Source organism: Aulonocara sp. 'chitande type north' Nkhata Bay, linkage group LG11 (genome assembly GCF_057382095.1).
Source record: "Aulonocara sp. 'chitande type north' Nkhata Bay isolate Kocher_YH1m ecotype deep benthic linkage group LG11, A_spYH_male_GT1.1, whole genome shotgun sequence".
Lineage (NCBI taxonomy): Eukaryota > Metazoa > Chordata > Actinopteri > Cichliformes > Cichlidae > Aulonocara > Aulonocara sp. 'chitande type north' Nkhata Bay.
The window spans coordinates 28,141,632-28,151,763 of NC_141354.1; the positions used below are offsets into that span (position 1 = coordinate 28,141,632).

At 39.4% G+C, this 10,132-nt stretch overlaps 1 protein-coding gene across 1 annotated transcript; it reads right to left on the reverse strand.

The window, feature by feature from the left end:
* Positions 1 to 35: 35 nt before the first annotated feature.
* Positions 36 to 9,660, reverse strand: flad1 (flavin adenine dinucleotide synthetase 1). Its single transcript, XM_086311731.1, has 11 exons — positions 9,415 to 9,660; positions 7,968 to 8,060; positions 7,428 to 7,596; positions 6,536 to 6,913; positions 5,737 to 5,850; positions 5,193 to 5,460; positions 4,689 to 4,836; positions 4,217 to 4,315; positions 3,882 to 4,071; positions 1,774 to 1,847; positions 36 to 1,687 (listed from the first exon to the last, which is right to left on the reverse strand). The coding sequence occupies exons 2-11, from the start codon at positions 7,973 to 7,975 to the stop codon at positions 1,552 to 1,554; spliced, it is 1,584 nt and encodes a 527-aa protein (XP_086167857.1). The 5' UTR covers positions 7,976 to 8,060; positions 9,415 to 9,660; the 3' UTR covers positions 36 to 1,551.
* Positions 9,661 to 10,132: the final 472 nt, after the last annotated feature.

The window sequence follows — 10,132 nt, forward strand, 5'->3', positions numbered from 1 at the left end:
TTTTGTAAATGAGGTCAGAAAACCAAATGCCTGGAAACCACTGGTTAGATGTGTTTAATTGCACTGTATTTTATCTTTAACCAAAGATAAAGACAACGCTATTGTAACTTCTACAATATTTACAGGATATACACCAGATCCAGATATTGTTTCCTCCTAACACACAGCAAGAATTAATCAAAATAAAATGATTTTTTTAAAAAAAGAAGAAAAAAAAAGAAGCCGATAGAAATATGAAATACAGATATGCAAGTAAATAAGTTACACAAGATACATTCAAAACGAATTATTATATACAATTGTTGCCATTAATGTATAAAAGTATGAGAAGTACAAGGATTTATATACATTTTTACATGCATAATTAAGGATTCAACCTAAAAGTAAGGTGGATATGTGCTACAAGCACACAGGAGAAGTTTAAATAAATAAAAGCACAAATTAGACCTATTTAAAAGTAAACCCCTCACATTATATAAGCTGCATATACAGCTAGTTAGAAGTGGCCTAACACAGACTGTAACTTAATTTTCTACCCCAAAAACATCATTCCAGACAATGTCCCGGTGTGTTTACCGCACCACCAAAACACACACCATTACATCGGTGCTGTGATTATAAAGCCGCTGTTCATTGCCTCTTTTATTACTGTTATTATTAATAAATCAAGCAAGCCGTGAAGCCAGGACAGATATGTTAGGAGGGGGTGTATGAGGGACGGCCTAGAAGTGGTAATTGCTGGTGTAACAGTGTGTGCAGCCCCGCGGTGGCCTCGTAAGCGACCCGCTTTATTAGATCGGCCGGTATTGATCCACGCTGCGCGGTGTTGACTAATCTCCAGGCGGGGAGAGGGAGAGCGCAGATCGATGAGCCTGGATTCAATCATGTCTGGAAACGGAGAAGGTAATTTATTATAATCACGGGCACTAAATAGAAAACGTGAGAACAACGCGCCCGTGAGGGCTTCAAAGAGAACTACAGCGAGCGGGTGTGTGGTGGGGAGATGCTCAGCTAAACATGCTGCAGCCTGCAATTCTGGGTATTCAGTCGGAGACACGGATTAGCAAACGAGAGCCTGCTGGGTGGCCTTCATCAGGGAGTTTCTCAAATCTGGTGTTCTCTCCACGATGAGAAAACCCTTTTTACATTATTTACAAATACATTTTGATGGAGCCCGTCTTCCTGGTGGAGTGTTGTTATTGGATTTAGAGATAAGACAAAGGGAGGCATGAATAAGTTAAGTGAAGAGCTATATTGAATGCCCTGCAGATTCCCATTTGTATGTGAGAGCCCTCTTAAAGTAACATGACAATAGAAGAAAAAAAAAAAAGGAGTGATGTTTTATTCAACAGCACAGAGAGCCATTACTTTAGACTCATGTACACAAGCAACACACATTTTCTCTGTGATCTCATTCCGCAGTCAGACATGGTATTTTTGAAAAGGTCCTTCTTATGAATTAAATGAGGGTGGATGGTTAGCAGACATCCTTAAAAAGAAAAAATAATGGCTCCACGAAGAACAGCTTAAGTAAGACGAGCACAGATTGTTTCAAGCGCGGGAGTTTCGCTCCTCTTCTTCATTCTCCAAGAGGTAGGCTGGTTTGTATCGTGTCACCCCCCTGGCATCCACCATCTTCAGTGCCTCGTTTCGACAGGTGTTGTCCATACTGCCGAGTGAAGTGTACCTACATTTCAACAGAGATATTTTAGACCTAAAGATCTGCTTTTTAAGCTGTGTACACCTGAATAAAGACAACTAACACATCCTTACCCTTTATCATAGAGAATACAGTAGGGCACGTATAATATCCTCAAGAATGCCCAGATGTCGTGATATGTCCAGTCCTGGAGAGTGTTAGAAAACAAATGTAATTGGTTTGCAACTGACTCCCTTTGTTCAAGCTATAATAACTCATCCTCTGTGGAGTCCTTTTAGATATACTCATGAGATGAAGCACTACATAAATTATCTTGAATTGAGGTCAACTGCTAAATGTACCTGTGCTTCTATGTGCTCCATCACAGCAGCTGACACAGTACTAGCATTAACAATAAAATCAAATAAAGCAGGCGACTGCCATGTCGCTTATGCACATCCATTCTTCAGCCAGACTAAACAGAAGAACAAGACGTGAGCTTGCTACAGCTATTCAGCAAAAAGCACTGCAATGATTTCACTTTTGTGACCCTTTCATGTTGAAATGTTAACATGCATCCCTCACTCTGCGTTGGTGTTGCATTAGAAAGCCTTTTAATGTACTGGTGCACTCACATTATGTGTGAGTTTATTTAGGAAAAATAGTCGTTTAAAGCTTTACGAATAAAGCATTATTCAGAAATTTTTATCAAGATGACAAATAACATCAAGGATAACAAGTGAAGCTTTCCCAGGTCATGAGGTTTTGCAGACACATTATTTTACACCTGCTGTTTTAGACATGTGACAATCATGGTGACAATGTGGTGTCAAATGAATAAGTGAATAATAACTACCCGACCCTACAATCTGACAATCACTGGTCATGAAAGGAAAATGACCGGTTATGAGTGGTCACTGGGAAAATGACTGCTAAGGCCTGAATCACGCGGGTTTACACATCGGTCAGTGACATCTGTCGCTAGGAAAAATGTGTATTCTCCAATGACTTGACAAAAACCTCCACGTGACTGCTTTAATCACTACCATGTTGCTGTGGTCATACAGTGACGTACTTGTCTACAAATACAGTCCAGCTGCTCTCTGAGCTGTAATGAAACTATGAAAAGTTTGACACGATCCAGAAACTGAGCTCTGGCCTTTTGAAAAATGTTGGCACAACTTTCCCTTTGAAGGTGAATTTTCTCCATTTCCGATTTGTGTTGTACATTTCAACAAAACAAGTTTTACTTCCACCTTTACTTTAGCTCGTGGTTGGCAAGTACTGCAGACAAACAAGAAAAATACTAGCGGCTTACCAATGGTATCCCTCCTATTAGATACACCTATGACTTCAATTTCAAAATCAAATTATCACATTCAAAAGATTTTCAGGAAACTTGACCTCTGACCTTGAACTTGAGATCAAGGAGTCAAACTCTTCTGAAATTTTTAGTAGCTGCATCTATGGTATCAATTTCAAAATCCCATGTCACCTCCTTCTCAAGTAACACAAACTTGCATATTCATTGTGACAATAACCCATCAGTCTTTTACAGCTAAAGGGGTAAAAAGCTACATGGAACCATGGCAACCTGCAAGTAATTAAATTCAATTGTTGAGAGTTTTTTGATGGAATTGGTAACAAGCAACTTCCAGGAACTACTCCCAACCAATTGGGAAATACACATTTTTTACTAGATGGTTGTATTTCATGTAAATATGGAAGAAAAGTCTTAATCCATCTGTGCATGATGTTGTTTTCTGTTCAAGTATTTTGGGGTATTTTTAGCTTTATTTTGAACGTACTTTGACTTCATTTGAGTCTAGAGAGATGAATTCAGTAAAGAGAGAGAAACAGCACTGCAACAGAAAAAGCGCTAAAAATGAAAACCATGAGGTATGATCTTATAGCAGTTTCCATTAGTACTTACTCGGGTCGCCTCGGTGATAGTATCTGGTATCAGGTACTTTTTTAGTACCTACTTGGTCCCAGTCTGACAAAAAGCCACAGACTGAGCAGCAAGTATACCATCGCTTTGATGTCCACCTTTGTTGTAGCGTTTGTGTCACGTACAAATGACATTACGGGATGTTTGGCCAAGTTGCTCTAACAACCCCACGCACATTTAGGGGTAGTCGATTGTAAAGGAAAACAGATCGAGGCGAGTCATACCGCCTCACGCCACGTAGAGCCAGCATACAGTCCTAATATAACGGCATGCATACTGTGTGACACTCACTAGTAAGGGGTTGACTCTCATGTAGTCAGGCCAGCCAGGATCAGTAGGACACATGTCTGTGAGTGTATGTGAATAGGGGTCGCTCCTCCTGGTCCCCATCAGGACGGCTTTTAGCTCTGGCCTTCGTTCCTTCACCTCGCTCAGTGCCTGGCGAATACTGCCCTCCACAGTGAACAGCTCCAGGCTATATCTTTGGGACATACAACGGCAAGTAATGAGATACAGTGGTGCCACACAGACAGGGTTAGGCCACATTTTTCAAAACAAGACCTGGACTGGATATATTAAAATACATGACATCAACTGGATAGATAGCTAGATGGTGGATAGCTCACCTTTTTGTTGTGTCCTGTAGAAATCTCTCCATTTCTGGGAATGGAGAGACAATACGAATATACAGGACTTTCACCTTTTCTTTAGTATCTGGATATCGGCTGAGAGTGACAGGAAGAGAAAAAAGGGACATTTTTTAAAAAGATAAGCAATGCTGGCACAGAAAAAGATCAGATAAGTATTTGTCATATCTCACAATCTGTCCAGCACAGGTCATGAAAAGTCCAAAAAAGTAGTCAGTCTTCTCCAAGATTTTCTCTAAGTGCTGCCCTCAAACTAGTTTTCTTTTTCCATTTACTTCCTGCTGAGATCTCACACCCCACTGTGCGCTAATGCTATCATTATGTTTTTAATTTGAATCTTCATTTTCATCTTTCATCTCTCAGGTCATTTGTTTTTTTTCCCCCCTCACAGATTAAAAAAATCCACAAAAATGTTTTAATTGTCTCATCTCGTCTTCTCCCCTCCTGTTACCGTTTCAGTGCAGCATAGTAGAGATGAAGCAGCGCTGTGCAGTCTTTGCCCCCGTTAAAGCCAACACAGATTTGCTCTGTTGAATACTGATGGAGTGCTGCCTCTATTGTTTTCAGTGCAGACATGACTTTCTCACCCAGCTCTGTACCTGTAGGAAGGAATCGACAGTAAGAGGATGGTTCATAATTAATGCAGTCAAGCAGTGAGGCATCTTAGAAATGAGCCCACATTTCTACGTCTAATCCAAAGAAAAGAAAAAAAGCTGCTAGTAGTTTGTCATAGCTTAGTTATTGAAGCTTTATTGTAATCTATTCACCATTCTGTCTCACAGAGTTATATTCTTCTTTTTTATTATCCACTCTGACTTTACGACTTAAATTACTTTAATATTTTAACTTTCTTTATTGGTCCCAATGCCTGTGTAAAATGCACAAGTCAGTATTCACTTTATATCAAGATGACACATATTTAAGAATCATCTTCCATTACTCTCCGCACACTCACCACTGTTGGCCAATCCGTACACCTCAGCGGGGGCTATGGACACCGGGTCTGTGACTAAGGGCACCACGCTCCCCTTGGGCAGCTTGTCTAGCAGCTGTATTCGGGCTTTGTCCACCTCCTGCTGGCTGTCTGCGTCCAGGACCAGCCTAACTCTGTGATAGTTGCTCAACCAGTCAGGGTAGGAGCCAAGAGCCACCTTTCGGCCCCAGTCAGCCTGCAGTTTGGTCAGCACAGGTGCAATGTCCGTTTCATCTGCATCGACAAACACCTAAAAACAAAAAAGCTAATGTCTGGTAAACTTAATTGTACTATTTAAACACTGCATTCAAATCAACTTTATTTTACTCAACTAAAAGTAAACTAAAAGGTAAAATACATTAAAAGTATCAAGGAAATATCAGAAATATAGAGGAAGTACTAAACTCTATTAAAAACAAAAAGTAAAAAATAGATAAATACATAAAAATTAATTAGAAAAAAACAAAAGTATACTAATTCTGACTTGGACTGGATTTTGAAGTAACAGGTTTGGTTATGGAGTTACCTCGCGAGTGTGAAAGGTGGTCCCTGAACCAGCAAAGAGATGCTCCAGCCCATTGAAGGCCTTCTCCATTAAAGATGGGATCCCGGGAAAGATGTACACATTACGTACACTGACCTGGGAGAAAAAGGTAGACACATCAAATTATAAGAAAAGATGTGGGGCGGTACTCGAGCCATCATTGTTGAAACTATTGAAATATGATGCAGGAATTAAATCACATCTCTGCAACCCAGAGACAGCTAATAATTGAGGTCAGATTTACAGTTTTGTAAATGTCAGATATTTATTTTTGCTAAGATAAATGGCTGGTGTCTGGGGTTCCATTTATAGCTAACAAGCATGAGAATGGTATCCAACTCCTTCTCCACCTTTTGCCGAGACAGGGCACTTTTTTTAAGGGCTGGTCTTCATTGTTTCATTTTAAATTCTCAATAGTAAATTCTCAATAATAATATACTGTACATTAATGTTTCTCAACTTGAAACACATTAATAAATCACCAAAGATATTAACCTTAAAGAGAAAAATGTCCAAATTTAATGACCTGTGAGTAAGAGGTGTGAATGCTTCTCACGCCTGGTGTCTGTGTGTGCTCAGAGTATTTATTGTTTTGACCACTGCAGGAAGCTATTTTCACTCCTTCAGCAACTAGTTAGTTTGCAATCTGTCTTCTAAAGAAAACACCGTCACTTTTGTTTACCTTAAAGAAAGGTTATGGGTTGAACAGCACCATGTAGCTTGGATATATTTGAAGTAACTTTGTGTTCTATAAAAATTCCTCTGTACCGAGTTCACTCACCAGAGGGTAGCGGTGCTTTAGCCCAGTCTGAGGGTCAGTTCCATAGTTAAGTTTTGCTGAGCGAGGCACCATCGCCAGCTTCATAGCAGCACTGTTTTTCTCCCCAACCCCGAAGAATTCTTCAACCAGCTTGCTAAGGTCTGGATTGGCATATAACTCCTCGTGGAATGCTATGGCAACACTCTCAAAGGTGACGTCATCGTGAGTGGGACCTATACCCCCCGATGTGATGAGGTGCGTATACTGAGATGAAAGGAGGGCCACCTCTTTGGCAATGACTGCCTGCACATCCGGTATGACTGTTATGCGCTGCACAGACACTCCAAGCTTCCTAAGCGCTTTAGTTAGAAAGGCACTGTTGGTATCCACTGTGTGACCCTGAAAGAGACACCCACATGCACATCAGATTCAAGAACCTTAAAAAAAAGAAAGAAACACAAAAAAATAAAGAAAAAGGAAAAGGAAACTCCAAGGTCTTGCTTGATGAAATTCAAGGACTGAAGGCTGATTTTCAGGCAGAGAGATGTGACACTGGACAAAAATCAAATACTTCATGTTTAAATCATGATCATGTCAAGTCAAAAAAAATAATAGTAAGCTTGTGATTTCAGAAACAGCCACAGCTGCCACATAACATAACCATCGCAGTTTTCTCCCCCTGAGGTCATGAAATGCACATCAGAGACTGGATAGAGGTCCAAACACATAGGGATGCAGATGACGGTATATGTTAAACACTGCACAATGCAAGCTCCTACTTCTATTACAAAAAACCCAGTTTATATTGATTTCCTCAATTGCACAAACTCCCAGTGATTTTCATTTGGGTGCTGTCACACACATATAGCTTAAAAGCCACACAAGGCACAAACTTTATCAACACCAAAAGCACCTTAAGAATCTCATCTCCAATGATGAGAATGGCTGCAGTAGGAGCATCCCCGTTGGCTGCAGAAGACGAACTGTTGCTCTGGAGGTTTGTTGACATGGTTGCCTTGCTGAGATGAGCTGCCAGTCTCCTCACACGCACCACTGCTCTACTCAGCTTCGGAAAAGAAAAGCTGGGAACAATGGAAACAAATTAATTGAGTACTTCTTACTACAAATTTATACTAGGTTTATCAACACTCAGCAAAGTCAAAAACCTATCGAGTCAATAAGACCTCTTTAGCATAGTATGTAAGCATATGCAATATGGAATGCAGTGTGCAGTATGCTCAACTGTTAATATGCAGATGGGCCACAAATTAAAGGAAAAGCCAGCATGTCTTACAAACGGTGATTTCTGTAATACCATAACAGAGGAAACAAATGCACCCCATATTAAGGTCAAATATTAAAGATCTCCCTGTAATTTGTCAGATATTTGTGCATTTTAATATAGCATCTGTATTACTTTGCTGCATTTACAGTGACAAGAAATGTTTCTTACATCAGCATGAATCCACACAGAACATCAGAAAAGGCTTCGCTGTTGTTCAGACCCTCTTCTCTGTCATAGTGTGTCCCTTAGCTGAAGGTATCTCTGGAAGAGGAAGGGTGTACTGTTAACATGTGAATAATTTGTGCATTTCTTCTGCATTTCCTTAACACTGACTCTCTCTCTCTCTTTTTTTTTTTTTTTTTTTTTTTTTAAATCGGCTATTTATTTATATAGGTCTTTTGATAAGGCTTTAAATTGGAGTTAAGTGGTTGAACTTGAAATAAGAAAAGAGTTGTATTTAAAACACTTGAATGATTAAAAGTCACTGGTTGCTAATGAAACTTTTTATTTCTATTTAAATGTGTGTATTAACTGTTTTTCAGTTGTATATAACTAAATTGCAGTAGTCCTGTGTGCATCATTAACAATAAGATGGTGACAGTTTGTTTTAATAGTTTTAATAATTTGTGTCTTTTAAGGTAGATAATCATTTGATGCAGATGAAAAACACGTTTTCCATCCAGTGTTTGAAACGCTAGCAAACTGCTGACAAAATAGAACTCTGTGATAACAAAGCAAAAACATCTATATTACACAAATGTGTTAAAAAGAGAAATAATGGTACTTAAATCCACTGTTAAGGGATTAACAGATCCAAAGCAGGCATTTAATGATACTTCTAGGTGTCTTGTATGTTAAGCTTCACATTGTGCATGTGGTTTGGAGAGCAGCCTGGGAGTCACAGTTGCAGAAGGATAAAGCAAACAGTGACTTCTGGTATTTGCCAAGAATTGATTAGGGGTAAACTGTTGTAGATGACTAGCTGGCCTATGATCTGTCCAACACATGTCTTATGGACGATATCAAGTCAAAGTGACAAAGTATAAGGTAAAAAGTGTTTTGGGTGTTTTTTGTTTGTTTGTTTGTTTTTTTCTTAATAGTTTTTCAAGAGAGATCTGGAAAAGAGTGCAGAGATTGGAATAATTCATTTTAGCCCCTCCGTAAATCCCGTTGACTACAGTCTATTAACCAACACAAGAAACCATATTAGACATTAAAAACGTAGAAACATTAGTATTCGCTTTTTGACACAACTGCCTTGCACCTGCTTACATAGTTTGCATTGCGTAACATTTGTAAGTTATCTAACGGGGCGAAAATAAAGTGAACTCAGACATATTCATTTATGGCCATACCAAAAAATAACTGAAACACAAGGCAAATATCACAAGTGTGTGAGCGTGTGTAACACCTGAAAGTAAATTCTTAGCTAACTCTAAGTCTCCTCGCTAGGTTACTTATGCCAAAATAAAGAAGTACAATTTAAGTAGATGTGCACATTCAATTTTGTCTCTACTGTCGATATCTCTCGACGAATATGTTTAGTGTGAGGAAAAAGTCCGGGTGTTACATTTATTATTTGATAACCAATCTCATTAAAACCGAGGGAACTTACCCCTCAGCTGTATATGTCCGTGCTAAGCTCCCTATCACCGGTTGGTACAGCTGCAGCTCGAGCTGTCGCTCAAGGTATGACGTGACCTTAAAACCACACTACGATAGCCAATCATATTTCAGGAGGCGGATCTTAACGACCAGCACGTAATGTACACTAAAGTCATTTAAAGATGTGGCGGAATCAGTACAGTCAATGAGGAGTAATAAATGTCGCTTGTCTACTTTAAAAACAAGTGTCAGCCAAACGATTAGTAACATAACTTTACTGCTGCACCACCACCCGGAAGAGGACGGAGAATCACTCCTTCCTTTGCCCGATTCAAAATAGATTACTGTCACTCGTGCGCCCCTGCTGACTGGAGGAGTGAACTCCACGAAACCTAAATGCTGTTATTAAACTCATAATTACCTTTTTCGCCTGTGGGTGGAGCATGTTGGCATATATTTAACAGTTTTGTCTGCTTGTGGATGAAATATTAAACCGAAGTGAGAGACGAATTGATTCTCGCGCACAGCATTTTACTGCCTTCAAACACATCGACGGTTTAAGATATACTCTGTCTGTCTGAATTCATTAAAAATTAATCAATTTAACCACTGATCATTCAACGTAACTCCTTGTACCTTTATGTCCGCTTAACGAGAGCGCGTACAACGCTTGATTTATGTGTTGTTTTTCTATCAGATCATATGACCTACAAAATAATAAAGTATTC